The sequence below is a fragment of the Cryptotermes secundus genome, unplaced genomic scaffold, assembly GCF_002891405.2.
Source record: "Cryptotermes secundus unplaced genomic scaffold, Csec_1.0 scaffold1244, whole genome shotgun sequence".
In the NCBI taxonomy this organism is placed as follows: domain Eukaryota; kingdom Metazoa; phylum Arthropoda; class Insecta; order Blattodea; family Kalotermitidae; genus Cryptotermes; species Cryptotermes secundus.
In genome coordinates this window covers 547438-564901 of record NW_019733849.1, presented here as the reverse complement: position 1 = coordinate 564901, position 17464 = coordinate 547438, and the positions used below count along the sequence as shown (strand labels likewise).

The window sequence follows — 17464 nt, the reverse complement described above, 5'->3', positions numbered from 1 at the left end:
GAAGTGGGGAAAACAAATTCCGAAATGAATGGAAGCAAGTATCCCTGAAATTTAATTTGCTTTAATTTCTTCGTGAACACAATTTTGATTTGTTACTGTCACTCTTGAATATTTGAACTTCTGTCACTTTTTTTAAAGGCCTATTAGTTATTTTAGTACTATGGTGACAACACATCAACATATAAATTAGTGGGGGGTGGAGTCAAACTGGGTCCACTCAGCGTGTGGCCACTAATTGGCCTATGGTAGCCTGACCCATGTGATTATGATGATGGAGAATTTGGTGGAATGAAGGCTGGCAGGGAAAACCGAAGTACTCGGAGAAAACCCGCTCCAGCGCCACTTTGTCCATCACAAATCAAAGTTAAAGCTTTCCTTTTATATAAGAATTAAAAGAGTACTGACATCCACCAAAGACTTCCAAAGCTGTAAACCTGTATAACATCTGCTTGCTGAAGTTTCTCCTTAATTTCTGCAACAACCAGGTATTGATGTGTATCATAGCAAGCTCCTCTCAAAGACTGGACATCAACCATGCTTGAATGTCGTCTATTGTCTATTGAGATATGGTTAATTCTGTTGTGTATCCCCACCAGGAAAAGATTAAATACTGCATATCCTAAAAGTCACTCTATGAAGACTATACTCATATTCCAGGGAAAACTACTTTATCCGACAAAAAAAAAAAAAGAAGCTATCCCTGTAACAGGTCATCTAGGCTCCTAAATTTTCTAGAAAACTTGCTAACAGATGGCGGTAAGGTTGTCAGCCTCATGTGACAGCCACTCTTTATCCCCAGGAAGATTCATGGTGCTCATATCTGTTAAAGGCTGAGTTGACCACATGACCATAGTGTGGTTGGAAGGATTAGGTCAACTGAAGAATCCAATGGCTTCATCGGGAATCAAACCTGTAACCTTCCAGCTTGTAGCACAGTGCCTCAACCAACTGCATTACCGCATGCCCCTTACTTTATTTACAAGAAGAAGCAAACTGATTAAATACACCATTGAAACAACAGTGGGCAGAAACAAGTTCTAGTGTAACTACAGTGTTACCACCTGCTGCAAACAAACATCTGAATGCAAGGGAAAATAATCACAGTTAAACACTTCACCATCTCAGTAAAGGAACTTCTAGGACACTGTGTATACCCATTAACAACACGGTGCAGTAAGAAAACTGCCTTGGCAATTACTGGTAGAATATTTATGTGGTACTTAGGAAGTTGAGTGAATGCAGATCCTAGTTCCTTCCTCAAGGATGCTGTTCTCTGTATAACCCTTTGTTTGCCAGTTGATTCTAATACCATTCTAACAACCTCTTAGTGTTATTATATATGTGGCATTCAACACTAACAAACTCTGGCATCTTAACTACTGACATGATTCCTTTATATGGAGAAATTCTATCCCTAATTCATGACTGTCACTCCCACAGCCACAGAGAGATGTACAACAGTTTAGTGTCACCCTCTGTCCCATCTGACCTCCTGTACTCCCACTAAAACTTGACTTATACTTTGCTTATTCTCTTGCTACCGTTTTCAATGAACCTGACCTACAGAGGCTCCTAACATCATAAACTCCAAATCTCAGACCCTTTTTGTGGTGTGCAGGCCATTCCAAAGTCCCAGATAACATTTTGTAACATGCTGGTACTTGATGGTCTAGAGCTGTTACCCCAAACCAACATAAAGTTTGAGGACTATTCATTTTCAGTTGTCTGCAATGGTGTATTCAACATATCCACAGATGAACCATTACTCAGCCAATGCTGCATGGTAGCGGGCTAACAGATTTGCACGTTATTTAATAATTCTGTATCAATTGTAGATGTTACTTAGGCTGAAATACGTTAGCATGATAATGAACAGCAACAGGAGAGAATACAGTTGTGGCCTAACTCGAGATACTATTTTGGCATAGACTTAGGACTGAGCAGTAAGAAAAATCCCAGCATCATCAGTTGGATCTCTGCCTGAAATTTGAACCAGGTATCATGTCCAACAAATGCATGTCACACTGAAAACACCTGTTAAGTCATTGGTTGAATGGATCAAAGATATCTGGAAATACAGAGCATATGTAAATGGAAGAATTTTGGAATTCAACATGAGGAAGTTTTCTGTATTGTACTGAACAGTACCCTTAGTCATGGTTACTCGCTTTAAAGTCCAAGTCTGGGGGAAGTGGTGTGATGAATCACTGGGTGAGTCAGCAAGTTAACCCAGTACATCTAACTGTTAAAGTTTGGACCTTAGAACTCAGCTCCTGACAGCCACTGATAAAAGGCTGCATGGGCCCCAAAGTCAGTCTGCATATACAGGAACTTGGAACTGAACCCTAGTTTTCCTGGCCAGAGCCAATCATTTCAATGATTCAGCTATCCAATTTAATTTGTGTGCTATATATAATATAATTTCACTTCTTTTCTTATAATTTTTCTGCTCATGCAGTGACAGGTACGATATGCACAACAGGATCATAATCCATTCCAATCTAGTGCTTGTAACACAGATTGGTTAGTGTGGCATGTATACTTTGAAAATGACTACAATTTCCTTCTCTTCTATGTCTACCTGCTTTACTATACATTAAAAACCAAACTTAAAACAATACAAAACTACACAAACAACTGCAATTAGGACTTTTATTTCAGTTATTATGCATTCCCTGTGTAACATACAGCAAATGAGTGCAAAATGTGTGCGCCTGGTTAACTATCCTACTGGTTAACACTCCAGTTAGTCTGCTAGAGCTGTAGATATTGTCTCATACCAGGAGCGTGACTACAGATGGGGTTTGGACTGGTGATTGGATTTACTGGTAACACACAACTCGTGACTATACTTTACAAACTGCAATTACACAAAGGCTACCATTCTGAGTCACGGTCCTCACTGTGCTGCCTGGCAAGGGCTTCCAACAGCAGATGTTCCTCTGCTTCCGGGCTCATAACCTCACAGGCTGTCAGCCATCTCACACCAACTTCCTACTCTTCTAACTGCCATCTCAGAGTCAGAGTTACTTTATGACTGGTTTACTGCCAATCAGTTTATCTTGACTCTAAACCCCTCGAAGCCAATGGCCAGAGAATTTTTTTTGTACCAAGAAAATGTGTATCTATACATCCATTTCCCCACAAAAAGTAAGTAAAGGTATCCCTGTAACAGGCTGTGGAGGCCCATAGGGTTGTGAGATGTTGAGGTTCTCACATTTTCTAGACAATCGGCTCATACATGATGGTAAGGTTGTTGGCCTTACGCGCCGGCTGCCCTTCATCCACAAGAACATTCCAAGAATATTCCTGGTACTCATTTCTGTTAGAGGCTGAGTCGACCCCAGGGCCATAGTGTGGCTGGAAGGATTACGTAAATTGAAAAACTCCACTGAACTCATTGGGATTCGATCCCGCGACCTTCCGGCTTGTAGCATAGTACCTCAACCAACTATGCTACCGCGTGTCCCCTCCATTTCTCCATATACTGTTCAATATCACCCAGATATTGGGAAAAAAAAAAAGAATCTTTCTGATTAGACTTCTGAGGGTTTTAAATTTCAGATATTACTGTTTAACCCAACAACTAACTTTTGAGTGCTAATATGTATGAACCTGTTTTGATGGAGCATATGAAGGTATACGGTATGTCATAAATGAGTAAACAGTATTCTGTTTTAATGTATTGGTTCTAATCTGTCAGTGTTGATAACATTTGGATGAAGATTAATGTGTACCATGGAAAGTGCAAAACATTCTAAAAGATATGGAAGGCTTTTTCTTTTTAAAACAGGCACCATGAACACTGCCATATGGACTAGTTCAGTAAACACTGTCTGACAGTTCAAATCTGAAACCAATGGCCAACATAAATGAGCAGTTGTCACATATGAACTATGATGGTGATATGACTGTTTGAAGTCACATCTTCATTAAGATCTTTACATATGTTTAAGTTAACTGTATCCACTCCCACCTCCTATTAATTTCAAGCATACTAATTTCAACAAAACAGTGACTCACTGCGGTACATAAAGAATAACCTTCTTAGTATAAGGAAATAAACGTGAATATGTGCAAGGACAACTCTTAAACACTTCTGGGACAAAAGGGACTTAAACAATGGGATGGTTCTACATGGTTCCATGGTTCTACAGAGTTCAATACTTTGTTGGAGAAAACAATTAGAAATACTGAAATTAACCATAATGGAACCACTTTTAATATAACAATACAATATCTAGCACATGAAAATGATGTCATGATACTTGAATGATCAGTGTGGACAATTGAAAATAGCATTAGCACAGCCAAAGAGTGAGGCATTACAGGGTGGATTAGAAGTGGATATGAAAAAAAAATTGTGTGAGAATTATGCAAAATTTACCGAACTTTAATACAGAATCTGAATGTCAATGTGCAAATTTTTGTAGACGTCAGATTATTTAAATATTTAATTACTCTCATAACAGGGAAAAACTGAACTTTTGAAGAAATGAAGACAATTCCTGCAGGTAATGGAGTTGGTTGATTAAGGTTTGCAACGGTTTTGAATTCAGGGCAAAACTGTGAGCAGAACAGCAAAAACTTAAAATAGTCAATGTAATGTAAAACTGTTCGTGATTTATGCATCTGATAATATGGCCCATGCTTGAGAAGAATAAAAACAAGATTAAAAATGTAGAAGAGGAAAATTTTGAAGTGTATGGACCAGCAACTGAGAACAGGTTTTGGGGAGTGAGAACTAACACAGAACTTAGGGAACTATAAAAAACCTTCCTCTAACAGGAGATATTAAAAGGAAAAGGTCCAAATGGTTGGGTGGCATCATCAGAGTTGATATAACAAGGGTGACCACGAAAATTATTAAAAGTAAGTCAGCAGGTACAATAAAGAGGGAAGGGCCAGACTGAGACTGCTGAAAGATGTAGAGAACAGCAGATGACAGTCAAAATGTGGAACAAAATGCAAATAGCAGAGGTGAATAAATCATCTGTTGCATAGGTTCTTATGAGCTTGCACAACCAAAGGAGTAAGTAACCATGTTACTGTCTTACAATGTATAAAACATTGTACAATTGTGTAAGATCTACTGCCACACATCATTTCAGGCTCTATATTAAGTGGCATTTGTGTTACATTACTTCACAGTTTCCGTGTTCTCCATGTGCACAATACGAGGTTGATGTGACCTACAATGGACTAACATTCACACCAAATTTCAGGAAAATCAATCAGTTGGTTGAAGGATCACACAGACGGAAATGTAATATCATAAGCCCACTGTTCTTGAGAAATTAAACTTAGGTATTTTCAAATAAATACATTAAATACAAGTAAATTCCAAAGGGTTGTGATGATGGTGTATAACACTCAGAATTACTTGGTTTTTGTACTTTACCTATCATCCAGTATTCTAAAAACTAGAGAATATGTTTCAGACACTGGATCTGCTTCCATCTTCAGGTGTAAGGGGAGACACCTACTTTGGGTCCCCCTTAGCAGCAATGAGGTTATCAACTTACACAAAACATCAGTATGGTGTGACAGCTTCTTCATGGGTTTCTAGAAGATTTTAATCCTGAGTGTTCATTTTGATTCCACAGATGGTGCTAGCAGTAGGCACAAAATGGTTTCACAAATTCTCCATTCAGACCTATGAATTGGTATTCATGGACTTGGGTTTTGCATAAAATTTCAACCTCCATTTCTATCTTAGTTTCAGGTCTGTGCATGCTTTATCACAAATAGTATTGCATATTTTCCTGCTATCGCCCACTGACAAGCCTGGTCTCTGGTATTTATATAGCTGTACTTATACTGACATCAGCTGTCCAATAATTGACATTAAGTCTCTCTAATAGACCTAACAGAGTAGTTTTTACAATGCCAGATGATGGAAAGTCTCAAACCCAGTAATTCTGAGGTATGTTAAATATACATTCTAATTTTAAATGTGAGCTTGAACTGGGGCTGAACCATAATGCATAAATTTACTTCCTGAGGGCTTTGCCTAGAAAACTTCTCTATATATACAAAGTGCATCTGAAATGCTTACTTACCAAGCTGTGTCTTCTAAAAATATCCCTTCCCGTTCCAGGTGCATAAAAAGCTCACCACCACTCAGATATTCCAGAATTAAGTAGAGTTTTCCACCTGTCTGGAATGCGTAGATCAGGTCTACGATGAAAGGGTGCTAAATAGTATGAAGGTAAGTAAAACCATATCAGTAACACTTCAGATTCCTGACTTCTGGGTCAAACTATTATTTCAGGCCCAGACAACTCTCATTCGTGATTAAAAGCATTTCACTTATTTCTCAAACACAATTCACCTTTACAGCTTCAAGAATATTCCTCTCTGCTTTGGTGTGGGCAGTGTCCTTCTGGTTGCGTACAATTGACGCTTTACGTAGAACTTTCATAGCAAATATGGTTCCAGTGTCTTGCCCAGTGACTTTCCGCACCTGAAACACTTTTCCATACCCGCCCTTTCCCAAAACTTTGCGCAGTTCAAAATCTTGAGGTCCTGTCTTCTCCTTGCCAGTATTCACATTCTGTTCTGACAGCTGAACTGTTTCTAAGTCTTCTGACCTGTACAGGAATATACATTACTTGTCTTGTTTCGGTAAAGGATCAACACTTGTGTATACATATAGATGGTGTAAAAATGAACAACGCTTCCATATGTAAAACACAATGTTTTAAACTTCATACTTACTCAATAATAGCATTCACATTGGGGTCCTGATCATAATCACCCTGAAATGAAAATAAAAGAATTTGGGTAGTTAAATTTGTGTATACAAGCAACTAGTTTGGTATATTAAGAAACCAATCACAAATAAACATATACCAATGTTTCTTAAATCTCTAAAGAAATCTCAAGGTGTTGACAATTATAAAACAAAATAATTTGCCTCCCCGTTTAAAAGTGAAAGAAAAACATTATCTCACCTCCTCAATTTCAATGGCATCATCATCTGAAACATCTTGTCCAAGTTCCCCATCAGGTATTTCTATATCAAACACCCCTGCCATAATTCTAATACAATATATTACATTGACAGTGGAATATGTTTATAATTCTCCACAAATCGACAAAAGCACTAACTTCCTTCCACCAATATTGCTCTACGATAACATTGCTCCACCTGCTTCATGTGTGCAAAACGAGTGCCTTCTAAAAACGACATGCAGCATCATACGAGTTGAGCGTAGTGTTCCGTAGCGATCGGTAGCGATAGTGACACAGACCGATACAGACTAACCTCTCCGAGCCATGCGAAGCGTTGTTCTTAAAAATATGGGAAATATTGCATTGTCACGTTGGAGACCTTGGAAAGATATTTTTCCGCCAGACGTTAATTCCACTCAAGTCCGGCAATAACTGTGTATTATGAGTGATTACCCAAACTTAAAATATATGTCTATGAAAGGTGGTTAGTGATATTCGTTGATATATAATGGCGGCTGCAGTATTAACACCACGTCAACATAACATTGCAGAATTGAATAGGAAAGCTGTGTACAAATTAAAAAATGGGTCACCGAAGTTCAGGGACGTTTTGCGAGAGGTTAGTATTGTTGAATATTAATGTATGTTACTTGAGCCCTTCAGGAGGAGACGCCAATTTTGCAGCTACTCAAGAATTTCCCAGTATTTTATGGAACCCGAAGTTTCATTACTGTGTTCACAAGAGCCCTCCAGCGATCCCTATCCTGAGCCAGATCAATCCAATCCATCCCATCCTATCTCTTTAAGATCCATTTTAATATTGTCAACCCATCTACGCCATGGTTTTCCCAGTGATCTCTTTCCTTCTGGCTTTCCCACCAATATCCTATACACATTCCTTGTCCCCCCCATTTGTGCCGCATTCCCTGCCCACCTCATCCTCCTTGACTTGATCATTCTAATTATACTTGGAGAAGAGTACAAGTTATGAAGCTCCTCATTATGCAGTTTTCTCCAACCTCCTGTCACTTCATCTCTCTCCAGTCCAAACATTCTCCGCAACACCCTGGTCTCAAACACCCGCAGTCTATGTTCCACCCTTAATGGTGTATGTATTTTTGTGCATAACTCTATAAATTATTCAGATATTAATTTGGATAGATTTTGTATATACAAAATTATTGAAATATGTGTTGTTAAACTCCAATCAGCCGGGCAAAATATTTGTATAGTAGCTGTCTATAGAGCGCCATCTGGCAATTTTTTACAATTTTTAAATATTCTAGATAGAGTTTTAAATAATATTTATAGCTATGGTGTTGAATTCATTGTATGCGGTGACATAAATATAAACTACGTACAGGATAGCCCCAGGAAAAAAACAGCTTAATTCATTGTTATTGTCTTTTAATCTTTTTCCCATAATTGATTTCCCAACTAGAAGTCAGAATAATTCTTCATTAATTGATAATATATTTATTGACTATTCTCAATTTGGAAAGTATTTGGTCTTTCCTATTAATACTGGTCTATCTGATCATGATGCACAACTCATTATTATTAGAAATATCTACTTGCAAATTCATAAACACAAAAATTCAACCATTTCAACTATAAGAGTTTTTTATGATCAGTCTTTGCTTAATTTTAAAATGCAATTAAGCTATGAAATGTGGAATGATGTATTTAGTGGTAATGATGCTGATACCATCTTCAACTCCTTTTTAAATATATATTTGTGAATTTTTCATTCTAGTTTTCCATTAAAAAAACAATAACTAGTTCTAAGACAAAAGTCAATAATTGGATAACACCAGGTGTAACAATTTCTTGTCGACGTAAGCGGGAACTCTACTTGTTGTATAGGAATAATAATGATGCAAATTTTAAAAATTATTATAAACTATATTGCATAACTTTATCTAGTGTTATTAACGNCTAATTCATTGCATGCCTTGTCTTTACATACTAAAATAACTAAAATATATATTTATCATATATACTGACAAATGTCAAGTGTTAAAATACTAAAACTGTACAGCATATTTCTTTCCTACGTCGTGTTTCATTACGCGAGTCACGTCTATCATCCTCTGTTGGAGCACTCTCTCTTTCACTATCGTGTATTGTGCTCTGTGTTGCGTCTCACTCCTGTGACTGCGTGTGTTATACTGCATGCAAGGCATGCAATGAATTAGTTTGTCGTGGATTGGATCCGCACCTGAAAATGGTACATTGGTGCCGAAACATGTAGTGAGAGTGAAAAGAGGGGATAAATAAATGTATGCACTAGAAGACGGATANGACTTCATTATGATAGATTAATTGTTAATTCAGAGAATAAAATGAAAACTACTTGGAATATTGTTAAATCTATAACAGGTAAAAAGTCAGGGAATAAATCGTTTGAGTGAGTTTATATAAATGGTATTTTAACTGATAATCAACAGCTTATAGCTGTTATATTTTTGCGTCCTGTTGCACTGATTTATGTCCATGATTTATTCTGACCGTCTTACAGTGCATACATTTATTCACCTTACTCTTCTCTCTTGCACTACATGTTTCAGCACTAAAGTGCCATCTTCAGGTGCTTTTCTATGTACATTGGACTACTTCATTGCATGCCCTGTTGTCTTTATACTAAAATAACTAAAATATATATTCGTCATATATAATGATAAATTTTAAATATTAAAACTGTTCAGGATTTGTCATCCTTATGTCGTATCTCAATATGTGAGTCACACCTGTCTTCTTCTATCAGAGTATTCTTCATATTTTCCTGTGTGTATTGTGCTTTGTGTTGTGTCTTGCTCCTGTGACTGCATATGTTATACTCCTTATACTTATACTTCTCAGCTTATAGCTGATTCCTTTCAAAACTACTTTCAATCAACAGGAGACAAAATAATTTCCAATATTAATAACAATGAGGAATTAGAAGATAATAATTGTATTGATTATCTGTACAGAGTTTTCAGTAACCCCTTTCCAAATATAATATTCGATAATACAATGACTAGGGAAATTAAAAGAATTTTTAAATCCATGATTTATTTCACCGTCTTCTAGTGCATACACTTATCTACCTCACTCCTCTCTCTCTCACTACATGTTTCGGCACAAAAGTGCCATCTTCAGGTGCTTATTCGATTAACGTTAAACTAGTTCACTGCATGCCTTGTCGTCTTCATATTAAAATAATTGAAATATATATTTAATATATATATATATTGATAAATATTAAATATTAGAAGTATTAAAATTGTTCAGGATTTTTCCTACTCGTATCTCACTACTCGAGTCACATCTATCCTCTTCTGTCGGAGCACTCTTTCTATTTTCGTGTGTGTATTGTGCTTTATGTTGTGTCTTGCTCCTGGGCCTGCTGGGTATGTGTCTTAAATCCCTTAAATCCAAAAATTCATTTGGATATGATAAAATTTCAGTAAAAATCCTTAAAATAAGTTATCCATTTATCATCGCTCCTTTGAATTATATTTGTAATAGGTCAGTTTTTTCTAGTTCATTCCCTACATGATTAAAATATTCTGTGGTTAAGCCATTATTTAAGAATGGCGACAATAAAAATATAAAAAGTTATAGGCCTATATCATTACTAACTTCCTTTTCTAAAATTTTTGAAAAGATGATATATATAAGGCTTTCTAAACATGTAATAAATAATGCTATATTATCTAGTGAACAGTTTGAGTTTAGAAGCAATTCCTCAACAGGAAAGGCAATGTTTAAACTTCTAAATGATATTTTACAGGCCTTAAATAGTAAGGAACTTGTGGGAGGTATTTTTTGTGACCTCGAGAAAGCCATTGATTGCATTAATCACAACTTATTAATGAAGAAACTGAAATTCTATGCAATTGTAGGCAATGCATATGCTCTGATCAAATTATATCTCGGTGATAGGTATCAGCGAGTCCTCATTGATGATAAATTAACACATTCTTATACTTCTTCAGAATGGGGGAAGATTAAACATGGAATGCCCCAGGGATCTATACTTGGACCAATGCTTTTTCTTTTGTACATAAATGACCTACCTAAAGTAGTTAATTATAACTCTAAGCCAGTCATGTTTGCTGATGATACCAGCATTATTGTTAGTAATCATAATTTAGTAAATTTTAGAAAAGATATTATTTCCTGTTTCAATTGAATGAATGGTTTAATATCAATTTGTTGTCATTAAATTATAACAAAACTCAGTCTATACAATTTAGAACCACTAATAGCCAAACAATTCAATTAGATATCAGTTATTCTGATATTTACTGTTCTTCCCGTTCCAACAATTTTCAGTTCTTCTTTTAGCTCAGTTCAAGTAAGAATACTACTAGGAGCTGGGAGCAATGGTTGCCAATAATTTTCATTTTGTTCCAGCGATGCAGAGCCAGGATGAAGAGAAATCGTGACAAAATTGTAAATAACATGAGGAACCTTCATCCACATGGTCATGTGGATGACCTGTTTTCAACAATTGGAAAGGTTGAATCTGATGTAACATGTCCTTTGTGGAGTGCAGGATATGAAACTGAAGGAAGTACTCTTACAGCAGAAGGTACTGTATTAGAGCTTAGGTCTGTAATTGGTGTTAATCACCTGTCCACAGTTGAGAGGTATAACACATACCAGTGTAACTTTGGGTCTGCTAAAAGTAATGATGAATGACACGTGCATAAATGCAGTTATATACATGATTTCACTTCTGCGTAATTCAAATATTAGTGCTATATAAAATTCTCAGTACATATCAACTCAGATGTTCCTAGATGGATATCTGTGGGATTAATTCCTTCTGAGAAACCCTTTTGCCTGTGATCAAACAGTTGCTCCTTGGAGACCACCACAGACAAAAGTTATGTTGTAAGATTTGAGGCTTTCACGGCGGTGACTATGAAGAAAGCAGTCTTCTGGGATTTGGCACCGTGTATAAGTGGTGTTAACCGACGTTTCGGAGGTACGTATCGCCTCCATCTTCAGGGTAGAAGAAAAAGTATAAGAAATCTGCAAGCGACAAATCCCAGAAGACTGCTTTCTTCTAAAAGTTATGTTGTTTTATTAAACTTTTGCTGATGTGGAAAGAACCGTCCTTGAGTTTTTTAGTGTTCCGGTTATTAGTGCCTCAAATAAAATGAACCACTGCCTGCAGTCATTTTGCATTTGCATTATTTTTGTTTGGGTTCCCAGGCAAAGGAATGTCAGTTTCAGAGTTTTCATGGCAGGGATTATTAAGGCTGTAGTCTTCTGGATTGGGACACAGTAGTTTTGTGGGTTGAAACTGACATTTCAGAGGAGCATGTTGCAGCCAGCTTTAGGGCTGAAGTGTTTGGGTTCAGGAATGGGTGTGGTTATAAAGGCAGGTTACAAGGAAGGTTGCCATGTGACCCATGGGGAGGAGTTATGGAGCTTAGTCCAAGCCACTGGGAAGTAGTCGACAAACAAGGGTGCTTATAAGGGGCACACTTGTTTATCATTATGGGTGATAAAAAGGTAAAGTTGTTCCTTTGCTCAACTAATTAAGCACTACACCATGAAGGCATATGAAGGAGTGGATGCATAGACCCACATTTTCTTGACCTCACCACTAGCTTGAGGTGAGTGGACAGCTTGACACCCCAGTTGCTTTACCCCTGGGGAAAGAGCCCCTGGTACCCATTGGATAGGAGGTTGGGTGGGCCTCAGAGCAGGTGTGGATGATGTGGAGAAAATTCTTTCCCCTACTGCAACTTGAACTTTGACCCCTTGGCCATCCAGCCTGTAGCAGGAGCCTTGATGTCTGACAACCTATGGAGGCATGTTATAGGGATAGCTTTACCTTATCATTATGGGTGAGAAATGGGAAAAGTATGAATGGCCCATCCTTTCTCATTATTCAGTTTTTATATTAACGCTGAAAATGTTAATTTACGAGTGTACAAATGGAATGAAATCGTTAGTAACAGAATTTGTAACACAGGTAATGAGGTCTGTAACGGTTTGAAATTATTGGTACATTTCTAGGCAACAGCAATTTAACACATTACCACGAAAATTAATCAACATAGAACAATAGAGTAAACAGAAAAACCATGGAAACAATGTTTTTTATGCAGTTAGTGCTGGAGTCTTATAAATAAGAGTGAGATACGGTAACAAATGCGAGGTATAAGGCTAATTCATTTCCACTCTATAGTGTAAGACACAATGCTATAGGATATCTGGCAGCACATGACATCATGCACTTAAGANTGCTTTCTTCATAGTTACCGCCGTGAAAGCCTCAAATCTTACATGCAATTAATATGTTCGCTGGTAATAGTCGTGCTGCATATATGAGTGTGTACAGGAAAAGGAAACAGTTAGAAGGAGATAATTGTAATAATGTACCCAAATGAACAAAGTTAAATACCAAATGACAGTGTGGATATTGAGAAATACATGAAAACTTATATGTTGAATACACTGACTATCATAGACCTGTCTTGAGCACAACAAATCTCTGATGTGACTACAGACTAATTGTTTTGGGTAACTGAAATAAATAATGTACTGTACACATAGTAATGTTTCAATAAAGTTTTAATCTTAATGTACAACGTACATTAATTCCAGTACAAATCCCAATTTCATCACGTTTTCAATGTTAAACCTGTGAACCAAGGTTCTCAGGTCACTTTCTTTTTTTCAGACTTGTTTAAAAAATTCCATTTGCCTTCACTGTATTTGTATTTGCACTGTGTATTCTCTAGTACTGTATTTCACAGATTAATTTAGAAGATGAAAGAGACAGTTAGGAGTATGTGTAAGGCATCTTTTTGTTGTGTCTGAAATGTTGACGAATGTATAACTACAACCTTGAATTACTTTTCCAGAGGAAGAGATAATTGCTGAATATGAAATGCTGCTAGCAAGCGAAGAGGAAATGTTCTCCGAAATGTTACAGAAGAGTTTAGAGGAAGAAGTTGTGTGCCCTGTTTGTCAAAAGACAGCAATGGAAATTGAGAATGTCTTTCCTTATGGATCGTGTATTGTATGCCACAAATGCTGTATTAGAATTCCTGCCCACACAACCCTTCAGAAGCTTGGACTTCATATTCGGTCCTGTATTAGTGATCACAGGAGTGTGTGCTCAAGCGAGCCGCAGTTCCAGCTTACATCTGAAGACGACGGTATGCACATATACATGCTGTGTGCTAAGTGTTCATATCTAAGTGTTATTTCATGATAATAAGACTGATACTGTGTTACTAATAGTGAAGTGTTTATACTTAAACTCTCACTGCTCTGTTGTAAAACTGAAAGGGGATTTTGCACATTGACATGTAATGTACTTTGTTCTCTTTTTCCTGTTCCACACCCCCCACCCCTCTTTTTTTCTCACATATAGAAAATTACTTTCAGATAAAATTTACAAACCTTTTGCTGAAGTTGTTTGCTACCCTAAGGCCATGGAGAGGGTCCCCTTTCAGGTACTTTCATACATTCGTCTTTAAAAAATAGTCTTCTAAGGACCCTAGCAACTTTGATTTGGGCCATGTATGAATTGGGAACCACTGAATTCAGTGTTCCAAACACACAAAATTTTATCCCTACAAAATACATAATGCTTACAAATTTGTATGAAACAAAAGAATTGTAGATTACCAATGCTATTTATTCTGCTGTCTGCTTGTTGCATTGCCTCTTCCACTGCCAAAGGGATTTAAATGGGCCTGTCCATCTGCACTGATCAACTTCAGTACCCATGATTCCTTCATACCTAGAAATTAAAATTGTTTTTCTTTAGATTAAATGAAGGCAGACACTAGGATGCATAATTTGTCCACTGCTACACATCTACATATATTCTATTATGTACTGCAGGATATAATTTCTGTCAGTACACTGTCATACTGTTCACTGACCTATATTGTGTTACTATATAAATCAGTCTGCATATTGATAGCAGATTTATGAACTAACAAATATTGGTACTTGTTCATGGTGTGCTGCAACGTAAAGTCACTTGACTTACCTTTTAATAATCATTTCCTTGTAGCAAAATGGGAAAAATGCACGACTATATAGTGGCAAAACTGGATCATGTGTTTCTGTTTTGCATAAGAAATGAAGTTCTGCTTGCTTTCTGATAATGGCTGATAGTAACGTGATTAGCTTCATTTCCACTGACTTAGGATCTTTATGGCATTATACAGTCATCCAACAGACACTGACGAGTTAGTTGGTGAATATATATAAATCTTAGATAGTGTGGCTGGTAATGGCAAGGTGTATGACCATGCACAAATCCTGAAACAAGACTGACTGTGAATGTATTGATTGTATACAATAAATTTTAAAATAATGGTAAGGACTCCAAATATATTAATCCCTTCATACTATGCATAAAATATCTCACGTAAAAGCATGTCCTTTCTGGTCTGAATTCATTTGGCATTTTGAGTTGGTGAAACAAATGTACCCTGACATCTCTGTGTAACTTAAGAAAACTATGTTTGATTTCCTGTAAAATGTCCCAGAATTATCAGTGTAGAATTTGTTTTTGTAAGCTTTGGACTGAGAAAACACATGAGCAATCATGGAATTACCACTGCATAAAGAGACTCCAGAAAAAAACTGTTACCTTTTCTGATTTCAGCTAGGCACATGTGATCTGTACTTTTGGTTAAATTAGTGACATCTGCAAGCCTACAAATACTTAATGCCACGTACAATGTAGAACTGTTGTGTGACAACTTGTAAAGTGGTTGCTAATAAAAATGTTTTACATTATTTTTATTGATCTTTTGCCTGGCCTAATACTGCTGTTTCAACTGCAGAAATCTACTGCCATATACTGATGAAATCTTGTAGTGCAGACCATGGTGAAACTTAAGCCATTTGACTGTCACGCTCCCCATAGAACTACATGCTAGAAATCTCAAGGCCACTTGTGTGTAGTTGTATAGAAAACCATGAGACCTTCCTCTGATCTTTTGCATGCTCTGAATTTTTTTTTATGAAAGAACATACAAGCTGAAAAGGCCATCTTGCCATCAACTACAGTTTTACAGTACTCTTTTAATTCTTATATAAAAGTAAAGCTTTAACGTTGATTTGTGGTGGACAAAGTGGTGCTGGGGCAGGTTTTCTCTGAGTACTTCGGTTTCCCCTGACAATCTTCATTCCACCAAATTCTCCATCATCATAATCACCCGGGGCAGGCTACAATAGGCCAATCAGTGGCTGCCATGCTGAATGGACCCAGTTTGACTCCACCCCCCACTAAGCGAAAAAGCTTTAACTTTTAACTACACATAAAGTACCTGTATACTAATTCTGTTTTAACATCAGAAGTCTTAGCATATATTGATGCCTGGTTGGGTTTGTCACAGTAATGACTTAATTATATTCTTATATTGATACTGTTGATATAATGCGCTACTGGGATTACTGCTTCTGGCAACATACAGTGTACAATGGCTTCAATACGATACTATGAAAATATTTTGTTTCATTAAGTCATCTATCATATGAACTTTAAATTCCTCAATTTTCACTGCCATACATTGTGGTTCATAGTTTCTTTGGCTTCACCAAATTCACACTTTTCTGTATTAATGATGTTAAATCAAATAAAGCACTCTTATAGACAATAATGGCCACAACTTGTTCTATTTATTGAGACGAAAGAGTTTCTTCAAAACTTTAATCTTGGACCCAAGTTTTTCCATTGTTCTGGTAGTAGTTCTCAAAGTACTTCCTTTTTGTTTCCCTGATTCTCTGTACCAATCCTCAGCTGTTACTTGCAGTTTGGTCTTCCAGTAGCTCTTCATGTCTGTGACAGGCATCAAGTATTGAACCATTGCTGACACATCTGTTATTTTGATGACGGCAATACCCATGTGTGCTGGGATCCATACAGATTTAATATCCTTTTTATGTTTCTTCAGTGCCAGTAGTTTTTCTGTTATTTTGAGGATTGTTACCTAGTGTTCTTTAGTTAAGGATCTCTTGTTAAGGCACGTGAGTACACTTCTAGAGTAGGAACATGTGCAAAATGATGCTCCTTGTGATTTACTTATTATCTCTATTCAAAACAGTCATTGCCTCTCCTATAAATATTTATGCAAAATTTGTAGCATGATACTGAGGTCTAATTTCTCCGGACACTGTCACACACAAGAAGACCACAAATTCCTGGTTACACATGTTTGAGCTATCAGTAAAATAGCAGCCTCCTTTCCTAGGTTTTTGATGTTTTTGTTGAGTTGGTTGCTGCCGTTGGGGATTGCTTTACTCCCCTTAAAGGAGATGCTTCCTTTAACGAATGGCATTTGCATTCGAGACGTCTGACATCCTTTGCTATAAGATGGCCAACCAGTTCTCTGTCTACATAGCAAGTACCTTTCCTCTGAGTAATTTTGTACGATCCTCTCAAACCCTTGCCATTTGTTACAATGATCATATTACTGGATGGTCAGGGTTGCTAACAGCTCTGGTTAAATAACTGCTGCCTAGGAAT

The 17464-nt window shown here is 36.9% G+C and overlaps 2 protein-coding genes across 3 annotated transcripts in view; one reads left to right on the top strand and one right to left on the bottom strand.

Annotated features, from left to right (window-relative positions):
* LOC111868310 (ribosomal protein S6 kinase beta-1) overlaps positions 1–7185 on the bottom strand; it is a 41217-nt gene extending 34032 nt beyond the window's left edge. The window contains exons 1-4 of one of the 2 annotated variants that reach the window (XM_023858856.2): positions 6957–7185; positions 6721–6761; positions 6335–6593; positions 6063–6196 (exon numbers count right to left, since the gene is read on the bottom strand). In XM_023858856.2, the coding sequence (XP_023714624.1) occupies positions 6063–6196; positions 6335–6593; positions 6721–6761; positions 6957–7040 (518 nt within the window). In that variant the 5' untranslated portion in view covers positions 7041–7185. The remainder of the gene's footprint in view (positions 1–6062; positions 6197–6334; positions 6594–6720; positions 6762–6956) is intronic. The other variant, XM_023858855.2, reaches the window with a different exon arrangement.
* Positions 7186–7310: 125 nt separating this feature from the next.
* On the top strand, positions 7311–15942 carry LOC111868312 (RPA-interacting protein). The gene is made up of 3 exons (XM_023858857.2): positions 7311–7576; positions 11362–11539; positions 13833–15942. Exons 1-3 carry the CDS (start codon positions 7466–7468, stop codon positions 14183–14185), a joined length of 642 nt encoding a protein of 213 aa, XP_023714625.1. The 5' UTR covers positions 7311–7465; the 3' UTR covers positions 14186–15942.
* The last annotated feature ends 1522 nt before the right edge of the window (positions 15943–17464 follow it).

What these genes read in the sequence shown, in the direction of transcription:
- LOC111868312 (XM_023858857.2), top strand. Translation starts at nt 7,466, where the DNA reads ATGGCGGCTGCAGTATTAACACCACGTCAACATAACATTGCAGAATTG. An exon ending in TCAGGGACGTTTTGCGAGAG is followed by an intron (nt 7,577 to 11,361) that starts GTTAGTATTGTT and finishes ATTTTGTTCCAG; the next exon opens with CGATGCAGAGCCAGGATGAA. An exon ending in AAGTACTCTTACAGCAGAAG is followed by an intron (nt 11,540 to 13,832) that starts GTACTGTATTAG and finishes TTACTTTTCCAG; the next exon opens with AGGAAGAGATAATTGCTGAA.